Source organism: Eulemur rufifrons, chromosome 16 (assembly GCF_041146395.1).
Source record: "Eulemur rufifrons isolate Redbay chromosome 16, OSU_ERuf_1, whole genome shotgun sequence".
NCBI lineage: Eukaryota > Metazoa > Chordata > Mammalia > Primates > Lemuridae > Eulemur > Eulemur rufifrons.
This window is the reverse complement of record NC_090998.1, coordinates 9,048,889-9,066,606: the sequence shown is the minus strand read 5'-3', so window position 1 is coordinate 9,066,606 and position 17,718 is coordinate 9,048,889. Positions and strand designations below refer to the sequence as shown.

At 32.7% G+C, this 17,718-nt stretch overlaps 1 protein-coding gene across 1 annotated transcript in view; it reads left to right on the top strand.

Annotated features, from left to right (window-relative positions):
- The window catches only part of LOC138396808 (ovostatin homolog 2-like), a 48,030-nt gene that overhangs the window by 9,232 nt on the left and 21,080 nt on the right, over nucleotides 1–17,718 (top strand). Inside the window, 9 exon segments of the mRNA XM_069490479.1 lie at nucleotides 286–400; nucleotides 3,548–3,659; nucleotides 4,994–5,103; nucleotides 5,440–5,598; nucleotides 6,272–6,534; nucleotides 7,835–8,021; nucleotides 8,365–8,514; nucleotides 16,246–16,416; nucleotides 17,325–17,467. Of these exon segments, the coding sequence (XP_069346580.1) occupies nucleotides 286–400; nucleotides 3,548–3,659; nucleotides 4,994–5,103; nucleotides 5,440–5,598; nucleotides 6,272–6,534; nucleotides 7,835–8,021; nucleotides 8,365–8,514; nucleotides 16,246–16,416; nucleotides 17,325–17,467 (1,410 nt within the window).

Sequence of the window (17,718 nt, the reverse complement as noted above, 5' to 3'; positions counted from 1 at the left end):
ATTATTATAAATCTTATTCACTGAGATTTTAGATTATTTTACATTCTACACTATCTTGAATTTGATTCTTTTAAAAGCAGCCAAATTCTCCTAACAGATAAAATACCCAATTTAACCTAAATTCTTTGAGAGAAAATCACACCAATAGATGAAGATTTCTATTGAATTTGGTTAGACTGTCGTACTCATGGTTTAAAGATCTCACATATAATTTCTGAAGAAGACCATAAAATATTGCTATACTGTTGTTAATCTATAATCATAAGCCTACCTTTCTCCAACTAGGTACACCTATGGCCAACCTGTGCAAGGGAAAGCCCAAATCCGGGTGTGCAGAGAGTATTTTCCTTCAGGCAATTGTGAGACAAACAATGAAATATGTGAGCAATTTATTGTACAGGTACAGACCATGATCTTTACTCAAAAAAAAAAGTTCTTCCTCATTTTTTATTATATTTCTTTCTTTGGCTCCATTTATAAAAGGGACTTAACACTATTTTCATTTTGTGGATAATGGAAGTTGCAGCTAACTAAGGTGAAGAGTGAGGAGAAAATACAGTGTTTAACCATAGTTTCTCTCTCTTTTAATTTCAGAATATTACAGGGGTACAAACGTTTTGGTTACATAAATTGTTTTTACACCATTGGAGTCAAAGTTGTAAGTGTGCCCATCCCCCAGATAGTGTGCATTGTACCTGTTAGGTATGAATTTACCCATCCCTTCCTTCCCACTCCCACCTGCTTGATTTCCGAGAAATGTTATTTCTATACGTGCACATAAGTGTTGATCAATTAGTTCCAATTTAATGGTGAGTACATATGTTTGTTTTTCCGCTTGTGTGATACCACACTTAGAAGAATGGTCTCCAGTTCCACCCAGGTTAATACAAGATGTATTAGTCCACCATTTTTCATGGCTGAGTAGTACTCCATGGTATACAAACACCACATTTTATTAATCTTATTCTATAGACTGTGTAAACTGTTATCCACCTATAAATTCACAGGAATTTTAGAATTTGAAAGATCTTTTTGGCTTTATTGTTTTATATACTGTCTAGGTGGCCTCCCCAATCTTTCTTGGGAGAATTTTTAATAATCCTTTAAATGAATGAGTCTCTGATTGTACTCATCAGGCAAACTGGGACTGTTCTTATGGAAACAACTTATTTACAAACATCTGCAATTCAGAGCATCCACATTTATTACTTTAGGTTTGCAATTTATAATCGAAGCCACCATTTGCTTTCTCCAGCTACAGTAGCCTAACCTTAAGTGAACAACTCTGTCTATCTCCTTGAAGATGCCTTTGGACTTCCAAAAGTGAAATCTGTACACACCACATAGTTTATATTTTAAGTCTGATTGTCCCAGTGTTACTCACCAAATTTGGTGAGCATCCTCTAATTAAATACTAATAATTGGCAAAGACAAGCAGAAACTTATCTTTATAAGAAATGCAGGTTAAGAAAGTTTGAGTGAAATTCTTCCATGTCAGCAGCACGTTATTCCATGGGGTAGTTATAATGCAATTCAGTAAACCTTTCCTGGGTGATGAATGTTCACTCAGCTAATGTTTTATATTTTCCATGTGTGAAAAATACAGCAAAAAATAATCTGTTAGAACTATCTTTATATACGAGAGGTTTTATTTATTCAAGATAAATTTCTTAGAGTGGGTTTTCCTAGAGGAAATATAGATAACTGTTGATAGATATAATTTTAAGAAATATTTGCAATATATGAGAATATTATATTTCCCAAATTACTTCCAGCAATATATTCAGTAGTTTAAAAATTTTTGCCATTTTGATAGACACAAATTTAGCTTGTTTTAACTTACATTACCTAATTACTAACTAATTTGAGCACCTTTTCATATTTTTGTTATCAATTTAGATTTGAAAACTCATAATTACCTATATTTTTCCAGCAGTTCATGTGAAATTGAAACTTTCATTTATTATAACTATTACCCTCCCCCTCTGAACAATTTTTTTCATTTCTGTTATTTGAATAGTCAAATCATTGATTTTGATTGTGATATTTTTGACATATCAAGGTTCCTAATGCTTATGGGTTTCAATTCTTATAAAAAAGTCTCACCTGCTCCTGTGTGGTACCTGTAGCTATCCAAGTATGCTTTTAAGATTGATTAAAGCTAGGCATGATGACAGGCTCCTGTAGTCCCAGCTACTTGATAGGTTGAGGTGGGAGGATCTCTTGAGCTCAAAAGTTCGAGGCTGCAGCGTGCAGTGATCATGGCTGTGAATAGCCACTACATTCCAGCCTGGGCAACAGAGACAGACCCTGTGTCTTAAAAAAAAAAATTGCATACATTTTTCTAATAGACATAAAATTAATTTTTGATTGTGTTCCAAAATAAGGATTTTTTTTCTTCCAGATGTATGCTGAGTTGTGTCAGCACCTATGTTATACAATTTTGTTCTCTTTATTCTAAATCATGTTTATGAAACGGTCATCTATTTTATTGGTTCTTATTTTTCCTTTTCTGTTTTATACTTTTGTGTTCCTAAAACATTTATTTTAGCTTTAATCTTATTGAATCCTTTTTCTAATATTTTAGTTAATTTTGTTGGTTTTAAAAATATATTCGCTGCTTTTTTATTAATAAACATATTCAGTGCTTTACATTTTTCTTTACAGCTTAACACCATAGATTTTGATGCAAGGCATTTTTTCCTTTATCCTAATATCTAGATTCTTATTGATTTACCTTATATTTTCTCTTTGATTCAAGGATTACTGAAAAATGTTTTTCTCTTGCCAACTTCTTGTTATTTCATTTTAATTTCTATTATAATTAGACAAAGTGAAATAGCTTTTTGTGATGTTGTTGATGTAATAGTTGATGGTTCAGAGGAACAGACTCTGGAACCAGGATACCTAGTTGGCTCCACTATCTTTTAACTATGGGCAGTTTACATGCCTATATTTCAGATTATTCATTCATATAATGGGAATAATAAGAGGGCCTAGCTCATACAATAATTTTGAGGATCAAATGAATTGATATACCCTTCAACATTTTAAATTTGGAATTAATAAATACTTTAAAATACAATTAAATCTATATTTCTTTATTGATATTCCTGATGAAAGATTATCTATAGATTTTTTCTTATTTTAAATGAACAATTTACCTTAAAAAGTATCTGTTTTGGTGTTACAGATTTGATGAATGCTTCTGTTCCACTTGTTTTTAGCACCTCTCAAGATGATTTAATTTCTTACTCTTAAAATACCATTTCACTGCATTTTCAGCCTTTAATCTCTTCTCATCTACAATGTTTCCAGGAGAATTTCCTTAGAATCTATAAAATATACATTACCCTTTTGCCTTGTTTGAAATGCTGATGTAAATATTCTCTGCCTCCTCCTCTTTAATTCTTTGGTCATTTCAACAAGTTTGTGAAGTAGAGCCATAGGGGGGAAGGATGGGGTGTTATCTGTGCTAAAACTCTATATTTTTTAAAAGTCTCTTGGATTTCTAACTTTTTTGTTATCCCTTATCTTTATTTTTCAGTTGAAAAATGGTTGCGTTTCTCAAATTGTAAATACAAAAGTTTTCCAACTCTATCTTTCTGGATTATTCATGACACTTCACATCAGTGTAATTGTTACAGAATTTGGGACAGGTAATGATTGGATTTTATGAACAACCTGGGGATATATGGCAGCTCACTGGGGAGAAAATTACTGAATTAATACTATGTGCAAAATCCAGACCAATTATTGCTCAAAATAATAAGATGAAGTACCTTTGCTAATAGGTCAACTTGGCTGCTTTTGAATAAGCTGTTTCTAATAGCATTTAAAATAAAAGTATTATGTAAATGTTATATAATTATAACTGCATTAATTAGACAGAGAAGCTTCCCTCCTAAGTAGCAGAACTAAGCTAATAAATTATCTATCGTTTTTAATTTGTATAAATCATTTGGTAAGCAATTGCCAGAGTCTAATTTCTGATTTAATACAATAGCTTACAATCTACATCTTGAGTATCAAATCTAGATCGCTGCCTATTTATGTAAATGAAGTTTTACTGGAACATAGCCACATTCATTTGTGTAACTTTGCTTAAGAGTTACAACACAGGTGAGTCGTTGTGACAAAGACAATGTGGTCTACAGCCTAGAATAACTATCAGATCCTTTACAGAAAAGCTTGCCAACCCCTGATTTAATACAACTGGGGGTATTCGTGATATTTGCAAGTGCAAAAATTATTAGTGAGACATTTACAAGATCACAGTTAGTAAGTGCTCAATAAATATTTGTTAAAAGAATTTTTAAAAAAAGAAGAAAGTGAGATTTAATTTGGGGCAGGGAAAACAAACTCAATTTCTAATTATTTCTTGTTAATTAGAAAGAGTTTGGGATTATATTATTTATAAAGTGCTTTAAATAAATATACTTGATCAATATTATGATGACACAATGGGTAAATTTGTTACATTTATAGTGTGGTTATAGTAACTTATCTGGATATATTTAACTCTGCTTATTCACTTGTTTAGTTGATATCACAAGGCATTTCTATTTACTTTGTTATCAGATATTATTCAAATCTGGTAAAAGTCTAAATAAACAGTTATATTGCAGGCATAAGAAAGATTTCAGAAAGCCTTATATTTGACATGTCTATGACAATCTCCATCATAAAGAGAGTCAAAAGCCAGAACTAAACAGACTGGTAGGAGACAGGAACTTAAGAGCTGTTTCACTTGCTTCTGATTCAAATATTTTCATATTAATTTCATTCTTCAATTTGAAGTATTTGATAACCAGGTAAGGTAGAGTGTGCTGGAAACATACTTCAAAGCATTCACACCTCTCTTTCAATATAAAACAAGAATATAATTCTGTGTGTAGGAAGTTCTCCACATGTACCCTAAGCTATTTGTTCTTTTTAATTTTTTGATCAAACAATTAAACCCTCCCTAACCCCGTTTCATCATTTCTTACAGGTGTGCAGATCAGTGAAAAGACATCTATTTCTATCACTCAATTTCTTGGAAGTGTGAACTTTGAGAACATGGACTCTTTCTATAGAAGAGGGATTCCTTATTTTGGAACTGTAGGTTTGACTAAAAAAATACATGTTCACCTTTCTTTTTTTCTGAATCATAGATTGCCCTTTGAAAATTTCTGGCCACTTTTTCCCCACTTTCATGATACATTTGTAGCATTACTGTGTCTGAAATATTGGCAAAAGTCCTAGGCTGAAAAAAAGCAATAGATAAAATTATGGCTGTTTCCATATTTTATACGTATATATTTAATAGAGCATCTTGCTGTCTATTAGAGTTTAAGAAAATTGTAAGTGATGGCATTTATGAATAGAAATTTTGTTTTCTGTAGAAACATGAAAATTTGGTGTTTTAAGAATATTAATACTTCTTTTTTTGTACAGATTAAATTTTCTGGTCCCAATGATGTACCTATGGTGAGCAAGTTGTTGCAACTGAATCTCAACAACAAATTTATAGGAAATTACACTACAGATGAGAACGGTGAAGCTCAATTTGCCATTGACACTTCAGATATATTCGATCAGGAGTTCAACCTTCAAGTAAGACTTCAAAGAGTTGATGAAGACTCTTAGATACCTCGTAGAGGACTTGCATATTAGGAATTCTAAACATTAGGAATCTCTTAAAAGATAACTTGAGAATATATTTTAATAAAGTTTTAAAATTTAGCTTATTTTTATGATTTGCTTGTTCATTAAATATGAGAATACTTGTTCAAGAGTATGAGATACTCAGTCTATTACAATTGTTATAAATTCTCTAATAACCAATATTTTCCATTGAGAAACTAGAAGTAGCTCATGATGACGATTTTGACTTTTAGATCATTTCATACATAGATTTCATACATGATTTCTCTTTTTTCTGCTGCTTAAGCAGAATTTTGCAGTTAAACAATTTGTCAGTGTTCAAAAATAGCTGAAAGAAACAATGTAAGTCCAGTTTTCTGACTTCACTTAGAAAGTAAAAAACATGAGAATTCATTGTTGGTCTAATGAAATATTCATATAATACTTCATGGTCATGCTTTGTTTAGAAAAAGAGGAGAGTGCTATTAGTATTTCAGTTCTAATAATTTAACATTAAAATGTTAGCCACAAGCTAAGATTCCTCCCTGCTTTGAAGAGATTAGAAGCTTTCCATTCTGTAGTAACAACTATCTTTGGAGGTCTTTATAGCTCTAAGACTCTTCACTTTCTTTTGTCATATCAGGCCACATATATTCAACCTAAGAGTTGCTATCTTCCCAGCTGGTTGACGCCCCACTACACGGATGCTTATTTCTCAGCCTCACGCTTTTACTCCCGAACCAGTAGCTTCTTGAAGATTGTTCCTGAACCAAAGCAGCTTAGATGTAATCAACAGAAGATTGTTACTGTACATTACTCCCTAGACAGTAAGGCATATAAGGATGACTCATATGTAAACTTCTTCTATTTGGTAAGTCTCCTGTGCATCAGTCATGCCCTGGTAATGTGAATGAGCTGAACCTTCTCACTTTCCTAATGAACGCTATTGAATCCATTGAAAACAAACACACACATGAAATGATGTAAGACAATTTAAGTTTCCCTTACATTGAAAACTTGCTATCCAGAGTCTGCTTTCTTGAGCATTCAATTGTAACTCATATCAAATATTTATGACCCTTTATGATAGTAAAATATTAGGCAGATACCAGAAAGTAAAGTGGAAAGCTCATTCTGATAAGCAGTAAAAGGAATAAGCCCTCTTGGCTCTACCCATTTTGTCTCTTTAAGGTATGTTGAAGAGTAAAAAAGACACAGACTTGGAAATTGACATTCCTAGTTTGAGTCTCCCACCCCTTCCTACTTATCATCCGAGTTGGTCAATCTTGGGCAGATTGTTTAAACTCTCTAAGACTTGGCTTCCTCAAGTGTAGACTTGTAACTGGAAATAATAAGACTTACCCCCCTGGAGAAGTATTATACGTCAGGCACTGCTATTAGGACTTTATGTGTTAACTCGTTTAATCAGCTTTATGGATGTCCCCATCTTACAGGTAATGGAACAGAGACAAACAGTGGAAACAATTTGTCTTAAGTTACAAAGTCAATGATTAGGTGAAGGCACATTGGAAGCCAGACAGTCTGGACAATTTCAGAGCTTTATGTACCGCTTTGCCCTACATATTATTCACAAAGTTTCCAGTACATAATAGGTTCTCAACCAACTGTAGTCACTTTCTCTGTTCTTTTCCAATTAATGCAAATTCCATTATTAACCTTTGTTTGTTGAAGCTGAATTAACATTTTTTTATGGAGCAGAATTAACATTAGATGATTCATTACCTAATGACAGTATGATAATGTAATATCATATGAGATAATATGTCACATATTGTGTTTTCTTTGTTCTGCACAGATGATGGTAAAAGGAGCTATCTTCCTCAGTGGACAAAAGGAAATCAGAAACAAAGGTGTATATAATACATTCATTTTTTAAATACATACTCTAGCTTCATTTTTTTAAGTAAATATACTAATAGAGTCATGAAGTTAGGAGGAGCACCTTTCTATTCCAATTTGTGGATGAAAGGCTATAGTTGGTATGGCCCAAGGTAAGCTACTAAATATTTTGATGAAGGAGATTTTTTTACCTGTTTCCATTTTTGCCAGATCTTCAAGTACATTAAAGCAATGCCCCAAATCCCAGAATTGTTATTACCTAAATTATGCAACCTTCTTTATTTGTACGTATAGTTCCCATTCCATAAGTCATTCTCTTTTTACCGAAGTGTACCCTGTGATCCAGGAAACTTTGTCACTGTGTCTGTTGATCTCCTATTTGCACAGCCTGGAAGGGAAGCTTCTCATTCCCAATCAACATCAGTGCTGATCTGGCCCCCGTGGCTGTCATGTTTGTCTACACCCTTCACCCCAGTGGGGAAATTGTGGCTGACAGTGTTGAATTCCAGGTTGACAAGTGCTTTAAAAACAAGGTAATGTTTCTTCTATTTCCAGCCTGTCCAAAGTGAGAGGGGTGAGCAGTTTGCTCCTTGTTGTCTCCTTCTCTGACTACTATAACCTTTACATGGTAGTCGGTAATTAAATTATTAGGGGATGAGAGAATCACCACATAGAGTGCATAATCTTTGGCAGCAGTGCTAATCCTGAGATGACCAGAGGTGGGTGAAGGAGATGTCTCTGCAGAGACTTGAGGGTGAAAGTGGGCAGGAGAAAGGTATAGGAATGTATAAGGATTTAGTTGGAAGAGATTGAATGTATAAAAGTATTTTATATAAAATTATCTCCACTCTCCTTCCTTTTCTTTTTCTATCTCAGGTTAGCATAAGGTTCTCTGAGGAGCGGGGGCTACCTGGCTCCAACGCGAGTCTCTATCTTCAAGCAGCCCCGGACTCACTCTGTGCCCTCGGGGCTGTGGATAAAAGCGTCCTTCTCCTGAAATCAGAACAACAGCTGTCGGCTGACAGTGTGAGTTCTCCCGTTTTCATCTGGACTCCCACAAGTCTTAGCTTTTAGATAATGCTTTTATTTGAGATTGAACGTGTTGAAAATATCAAACATTTTCTCCCTTTGTTTCTTCATGGGTTATATACTTAGTTATTTTTTTTGGCTGGCCCAAGAAAATGCTCATAACAATACAGAATTCTGTAGCTAATTACAACAGGTTGGGAATTATACAACAATATGCCTTTTAAAAAAGTCAAAGATGTGAAAACCTAGAGTTAGAAGAAATCTCTATGTTGCACATATACTTGGATATAGTCTAAAGTTATTATTTATTAATAGATATTGTATTTTCTTAAACATTTCCAGACCAGCAAATCCAGAATTACATCAGAATTGTTTCATTAAACAATTGTTTTATATTTTTCCTTTATTTTTAACACAGATACATATAAATATTGAAATTTATTATCATATTTAAACCTAATTCAATGATTTAAATTTTTGATGATAAAAATTATGCCTGTTAATTGTAGAAAACGTGCAAAATACAGACATAAAAAAGAAAATCTTTAAAATCACTGATAATCTTAACATTTAGAGGTTATTATATTTTTGCTGTAATTTTGAAAATCTCTTTCAAAGGCATATATATTTTAAAAACTTGAAATCTCACTGAAAATTCAGCTTTATATTCTGCTTTCAACCCTCTACAGTAAGTCTAGTTTTAAATTTAAAGCTATAAAATTCATTAATAACCTAGTATTTAATAACCATGAATTGTGATATAAACTATATATTTTTTCCAATGCAAAACTTAAATATATTTAAGTTGTTCTGTTAAAGGGAGCTAAGAAACTTCTATTTAGGAGCTTTCAGAACCTGGAGAAAGCATCAACAAATAAAGGACAAATTTGTCTATAAATGTGGAATATGGATGCATACATTTTTTTTCCTAAGAGTTTCATGGATCCAAAGTAAATAGCTTCTGCTCGTTCTTCCTACAACTACAGGTAGCAAAATCTTAGGAAAACTGCCTCAAGAAAAAATCATCAAGAAACCTCAAAAAGGCCGGGCGCGGTGGCTCACGCCTGTAATCCTAGCACTCTGGGAGGCCGAGGTGGGCGGATCGTTTGAGCTCAGGAGTTCGAGACCAGCCTGAGCAAGAGCGAGACCCCATCTCTACTAAAAATAGAAAGAAATTATATGGACAGCTAAAAATATATATAGAAAAAATTAGCCGGGCATGGTGGTGCATGCCTGTAGTCCCAGCTACTTGGGAGGCTGAGGCAGGAGGATCGCTTGAGCCCAGGAGTTTGAGGTTGCTGTGAGCTAGGCTGACGCCACGGCACTCACTCTAGCCCGGGCAACAGAGTGAGACTTTGTCTCAAAAAAAAAAAAAGAAACCTCAAAAAAAATTCCAGAGGCATCTTCACGGGTCTCAGAATATATCAGAACCAGGCCGGGCGCGGTGGCTCACGCCTGTAATCCTAGCACTCTGGGAGGCCGAGGTGGGCGGATCGTTTGAGCTCAGGAGTTCGAGACCAGCCTGAGCAAGAGCGAGACCCCATCTCTACTAAAAATAGAAAGAAATTATATGGACAGCTAAAAATATATATATAGAAAAAATTAGCCGGGCATGGTGGTGCATGCCTGTAGTCCCAGCTACTCGGGAGGCTGAGACAGGAGGATCGCTTGAGCTCAGGAGTTTGAGGTTGCTGTGAGCTAGGCTAACGCCACGGCACTCACTCTAGCCTGGGCAACAGAGTGAGACTCTGTCTCAAAAAAAAAAAAAAAAGAATATATCAGAACCAAAAGAAGTTGCCTTTATTTATTATCAGGAGCCATATTAATAGTATAAATCAAGTGATGGTATATAAATGAGTGCATTTCAATTCATATTATAGTTTATATTTTTCATATTATCTTATATAAGCTTAATTTTTAGTTTTAAATAATTTTAAAAGGTGCAAAAATTGTACAGAGAACTCCCACATACCCTTTATCAGATTCACCAACTTTTAACATTTTGCTACCTTTTTTCTCTCTCTTACTCTCCACTCCTACACACACACAAATGTGTATATAGCATTAAATTTTTTCCTGAACTATTTCAGAGTAGGTTACATATATGATCCTATGTTATACCTTGATATATCAGTGCTCATTGCCTAACAGCAAGGATATTCTCCTACATAACTATAATACAGTTAAATTCAGGACATTTAACACTGATTCGATGCTTGGGATCTAATCTGCCAACTATGTTCCATTGTTGTCAGTTGTCCTCTCTACCATATTTTTTCCCCTTTAGTACAAGATCCAGGACAAAATCACGCACTACATTTGGTAGTTATGTCTCTTTAGTTAATTAGAATAGATTAATCTGTTTAGTTAATCTGCAACAGAGCCTTTCTTTGTTCTTTATGAAATTGACATTTTTGAAGAATTTAAACCAGGCGTGTGTTTTTAATAGAATATTCCTCATTTTAGGTTTGTCTAACATTTCCCATGATTAGGTGAAGATTATGCATCCCTGGCCAAAATACCAAATAAGCGATGTTATTTGTTTTCCAGGATATGATCCAAGGTACACAAGATCCTTCTGCCTATCATTGGTGATGTTAATTTTGATCACCCTGATAAGGGTGTTTTCTTGTACCTTCATTGGCTATTTTCTCCCTTGAATTAATAAGCAATTTGTGCTTACTAAGACTATATGTATATCTTGCTCCTCATCAAAATTCCCACTTAGATTTAGTATCCATTGATAATTCTTGCCTAAGCCAATATTTCTATGTTGGTTGTAACATGAAATTTTCCGGTTTCCTCTCTTTACTTACAGATCCAAGGATTCCTGTTTCTCAAAGGTTTATAATTCATTACTACTCTTAATTAATTTTATGTTCAAATTGTTCCAAGTTTTCCAGTGGGAGCAGCTTCAAGTTGGTCCCTGTGTGCTTTGACATGTCCAGTTCATATTTTTAGCACTTGCCAATTTTCTGGCACAAGTAGTCCCAGTCCCGTCTTGAACCTTCTTTGCACTAGCCGTGAAAGCAACTGTTGTTCCAAGGAGCTCTAGTTCCCTAAAGAATAGTATATATCTAATTTGTCTTTTTTAATTTAATGACTATCCAATAGATACAATATCATCTTTGCTGTGGTGATTTGAGATAACTTCCCTTATCCCATACTAGTATATTTCGATTTGTAGTTATGTTATTTCTGAACTTAATATTTCTACTCCACTGGGCCGTCTGTCTTTTCATGTGTCATCACCACTGTTTTAATTATAGAGGATTTGTAGTATGTATTAATTTTTGGTAGGAATCAATTCCTTTTCCTTCCTTTCCTTTCCTTTCCTTCCCCAATTCCTTTCCTTTTGTTCCCCAGATCCCCTCCCCTCAGCCAAGCTCTTTGGTTTCAGGGTTTCCTTAGCTCCTCTTTCCTGTTTGATTTTATATATCAGCTTTATTTTCAACTTATCTAACTCCAGGAAAAAAAGTTTACTGATATTTTTATTGTGATTGCATGGAATTTATAAATTAACTTAGGTGCATCTTGGTGAGATGTCCTAAGAACAAAAAATATCTTTTTATTTGCTCAAGTATCCTCTTGTGTCATTCATGAATTTTAATTTTAAAATCTTATATACTTTCTTATTAAGCTTATTTGTAAATATTTTAACTTTTTTGTTGCTATAAGTTGAGTTTTCTTCTTCCATTGTATATTCTAATGTTATTATTTATGTACCTGGGAGCTTTTTGCAAAGTATTTATATTTTTCTAATTTGCTGAATTTCTTTATTGATTAAATTAAATATTGGTTTGGTTTTTTTTTTTTTTAGGGTTTCCAGATAAACTGCCATGTTGCTAGCAAATAATGTTCTTTCTTTCTTTCTTTTTTCTTTTTTACAATGACTATGCCTCTATATTTTTCTTTTGCCTCATTTTAAATTGCAGGGGGATTAGTATCCTTGCCTTGTTATTGACCTTAATAGAAATGACTAGTAGATTATCTGTGCTCAGTGCATTTGTGTATGATAGTTTCTTGATAATTTTCTCAATTTCTTTCACAGAAAATGGTCTGTTTAAGTATTCTTTCCCTGTGGGTGTTGGTTTTCGAAAATTATATATTTTTTTAAGAAATTAAGCCATACATAGGTTTTTCAAATTTGTTTTTGTTGAAAAAAATGAAGAAATCTCTTGTATTTTAAATATATATTCTCTTTATCAATAGTTACCTCCGTCTTTCTTTTTTGTTCCCCATTATGTGATTTTTGTTTTGTATGTTTGTATTTTGTTTCTTTTTTTCTATTAGATTAGTGGTTTATCTATTTTGCTGAGTTTTCTAAAAAATAGAATTTTAATTTATTAATTTGATGGAATATGGGATTTGGGGGGCATTCTACCACATTAATTTCTATTTTTATCTGTATTATTTCCATACTGCTGCTGTATTTTGTTGTTATTTTTTGGTTCTTTATATAGAAATTAACATAGTTTTCATTCATTTATCTCATTGGTTCAGATGTTTACACCTATGAATTTTTCTCTGATCTCTACTTCTAAAGTATCCCATCGGTCCTGATACATAGCAACTGCACCATTTTATTTTTCAAAAATTCGATAATTTTTATATTTATTTACCCTTTCACTGCAAATATACTTACAGGAACATTTTATAATTTATGTGTAGAAAGATACTTTTATTTAGGAGTTTTCTTTAATTTCAAGTTCTATTGCCTCATGATCAGTAACATTTTTATTTTATGGAATCTATTGATATATTTTTGTGCCCAAATATATATCAGTTTTTGAGAATGCATCAAGTGTTAAGAAAAAGATATAGTCTCTGTTATCAGTTTGTTTGTATCCATAAATATGATTATTTAGATCTTTTGTATTCTTACTTATTTTTAAAACTCAACTTTTTTCGCACTGAATAATTTGTTAAAATATCTTATTAATAGTGTTTCTATTTTGCATCTTCTATAGTTTCTACTTTATAGTTTGGTACATAGATATTCATAACTGTTGTGCCTTTATTATGAATTGCAGCTTTCAGCAGTACAAATTGTTCTCCTCTATCTCGTTTGCTGCCTTTTGGGCTCAATTCTACTTTTTCTGGTATCAGGATTGCAACCTCTGCTTTCTTTTTATTTTCATTTATCTGCCCTTTAGATTTAACCCTTGAGACATTGTCCTTCAGTGACTTTTTCTATAAAGTATAGCATTGGATTTTATTTTTGTTTTAAAAAAAACTCTTTTTCTTTTAAAGGAAAATTAAGTCCATTCACTTATATTGGTATGACTTATATATTAGGCCTCAACTCAATCCTCAATCATAGTATTTTTCTTGTAATTACTGTGTTTTATTTAAAGTTACTTTTTTTTTTTTTAGCTTTTTTGGATTTTTCACTTTGCTATAGATGTTTTTAAATTTCTTTTGCTGTTCAGATTAGGTTGAATTTTTATTTTAGTGGTTATCTTTGTATTTACATCTTTTATAACAACCTAATCTCACTTTTTTCTTGCTTAATATTTACATCTAGCCAGTCATTTTTCAGTAGTATTCTTTGACTCCTACCTATTATCTACACAGGAGTCAATAATCTTATTCTAGTTTCCACTTTTTTCTCCTTTTTCTCTCATTTTAAAGCTGCATCATTACTTCTTTGTCAGAACATATCATGATGCTTATATTCTGTTTTTTCCTCATATTTATAAAATTTCAACAGTTTCCTCAGTTATCTTTTGGTTACATAAAGCTTATTTTCTGCTAGATTCCTCAGGAGGTCACACAGGTATAGAATTCCCTAAAATTTTCATACTCAAAATTGTTTTTCTAAAACCTTGATACATGAAGGACAGGTTATCTATAATGTTAAATCTTTGATTCATACTTTCTTTAAGTTTCTTGGAAATGCTGCTTTACTATTCATTGCTTTAAATATTACTTTTAAGAATTCTGACATCAGTCTAATTCATTTTCTATCATAGTTTATTTCATCTTTATGTCTAAAAGCCTTGAAAGTTTTTCATCTTTATACTTCAAATCTAATAGTTTTAGTAAAATATCTCAGAATTTATTCTTCAGGAGAACTATTGCCAGGTACTCAGCGGACCCATGCAATATGTAAACTCAGATCTTCTTTTATTTCCAGAAATTTCATCTGAATTATAATTTCAAATATCAGTCTTTCCATTTTTTTCCTTTCTTAAAAACTCTATACATATGGTGGATCTTTTTTTGCCTGCTTTCCAATTCAACCACTTTGCCTGTGACCTGTTTTAATTCATTCTTATTCAATTTTTATTTTTTAATTTTTTTTTTTTCTGTTCTGTTTTTAAAGTTTTCTTTCAACTATTTTCTCTTGAGGTCGTTATACTTGAGAATTCATTTTTGGTAGAATTTTATCTATTTTTTATCTATTTTATCTATTTTATCTATTTATCAATAAATTTTATCTATTTATCAATAAATTGCCATTTTATTTCTTCTTGGGTTTTGTCTATTTCTACTTTTTCTTTATTGAATTTCTGATTCATAGTGCTTTTTAAATACTTCAAATGCATATTTGAGAATATTTTATTTATATGAAAGTGTTTTGGTATGGCTTTTCTCTGTTTATTTATTAGTTAGTAAGTTAGTTACTTTAGCAGAGAAGTTTCATGAGCTAAAATATTTTCATTTGCATTTTCTGTTTTCTCTTATGGCAGCTTTGTATGAAGTTGATTTTTTTCTAGTTTTTGGTATTTTGTGAATAGAGTTATCATAGGTGAAGAGTGCCTCTTTCTGTTATTTTAGTAAAATACAATTTCTTTAATAAAAAATATTGGTGTTGAAAATGGTGTAGGGATTAGTATGTTTATTTTTCTCATGTTTCTGCAGTGCTCTTAATTTTATCCTATTACATTCTTCCCTCCTTTAAGTGTCCTATCTCCAAGGGTCGGCGTACCTCCTCTGTTGATCTGACCAGTTCCCGTTAGCCAAGCTTTGTTTGAAGCTGCCACTTCCAGGCCTACTTATTTCAAGCACTTTTCCTGTAGCCTGTCCTGGGAACTATTGTGTTTAAGGACTATGGCTCATATTTTGACACTTAATGTTGAACTTTGTTTTATCTGGAATTGATTGGGTGTGTGTTTCTTGCAATTTCTCCATGCCATTCTTTTCTTTGTCATGTAGCCTCTTCAGCCTTCTTTCTACAGTTTTATATACCTTGGATTTTCAGCAGCAGAAGGAGCTACTTTGGAATTTGGTGTTTCTCTACCAAAAAGTAATTTGAAAATCGTGTTATTCTCTGAATCTTAGCAATGTTAAAGATATGAGTCATGTATATCATTACTTGTTCTTTTTGTTGATTTTATATTTTCTTTAGAAGGCTATGTGAGAAGATTTGGAATCAGACAGCTAACATTCTCCAGACCTGGGAGTTCTAACATTATAATTTCAATAAATTATCTATACACTAGACCTGGAATTAATCAATAGATCTCAAGTATCTCTTAATTACATGCTCTTATAAACTCTGTGCCAAAGCTGAAAAATTCTGTGAACATGACATTGACTGCCTAAAGCAAAATTGATTTCCTCTTTTGAAATAAGTTGACACAAAAATATTGGATTAAATGTTATGGCCATGCACTTAAAGAAAAGAGCAAAAATAAATGGGTATGACACAAAATTTGCTAATTTTGTACTTGTAAAAGGAGTGCTTAAAATCATTGGGAATCATGTGATTTTTTCTCATAGGTGTACAACCTGCTTCCAAATATAGAACTACATGGTTATTTCTATAATGGCCTCAATCTTGATGATGGCAAGGTAGACCCTTGCATTCCTGAGAAGGAAATGTTTTACAATGGTTTGTATTGTATACCTACAAACAACTATAGAGATGGAGATATTTACAATATTATTAGGGTAAGTTCACTAAAGATTTTATAAAATATTTTGTCTCAATTTAAATTTTAGTATTTATAATGCAAATAATACATATCAATGTTTTATTAATTATGTAGTTCTCTTCCTATATCTTGAGAGTGTTATCTCTAATCTTCTAATAGAGTCCACAGAAATTGCCTTATCACAAAGGAGATATTAATTTTTGTTGATTTTCTCTGTTTTGTTGGAAATAAATTATATGGCTGAAATGATAAAACCTCGTGTTAGAAGCAATGAAATGGTATACAATTTATTGCAATAAATCTTATGCAGAAATAGTCAAATCAAAAGCTAGAATAGAGTCTGGACTCCATATATGCCTAAGCTATCAATTAGATGTGCTGAGGCTTCCATGAAAGGATTTCATAATTAAAGTGACAGGTGTATAAAATAAGGGGCATTGAATCAGACAGACTTTAGTTCAAGTCCCAGCTAAATCGTGCTGGGTTTTACTGAGTGTGCATTGAATATGTGTGTGTGTGTGTGTGTGTGTGCGCGCGCGCGCGCGCGCGCGCGTGCGCGCGCACGTGTTAGCATGCACGTGTGCGTGTGTATTTGATGTTAATTAGAGTAATTACAGTGCCGACCTCATAAGTATTTTTTCCTTTGGATTAAATAAAGAATGATGTACAATACTTAACAAAATGCTAGCACAATTATAATAGGTGCTAGGTTAATCATAGTGATTATAATTTTTCCATTAAATTAGAGATTTTCCATAAATCAAATAGAAGTGACTTGACTCCTAAGATCTCAGGCCCTTGCTAGCACAGAAAAAAAAAATGTATCTTTATGATCTATTTACCATTACAATATAAATAATGCCCCTTTTATAGTTCTGGCATGAAAGGAATGCACAATATTTTTTGTTGTTTGTTTCTTTGAAGGATATGGGTCTGAAAGTCTTTACCAATCTCCATTACCGGAAACCAGAAGTATGTTCAATGGGAGGAAGTCTGCCATTCCCTAGAGTGTTACCTCTAAGAAATTATGCAATGAAGCATAGCTTCCCTTCTACAATCATGTGTGGGTAATCTAGAATTTTGTGTCAGAGGGATGCCAAAATGATTGGTGGAATTGGGTGTATTGGAGATAAAACTATATATGCAAAATTGGGGTTTTATATGTGCATGTTGTCATGACTTTGGCTGCAACTAGCCATCCTAGGGTTGAATAAAGCAGAATAAGACAGGCTGGAAATGTTTTAAGCTGTAAAGAGGAATTAGCTTCAGATAGGAGAGAAAGTTTATTTTTATGGTAAAACACAAATCAGAAGTACAA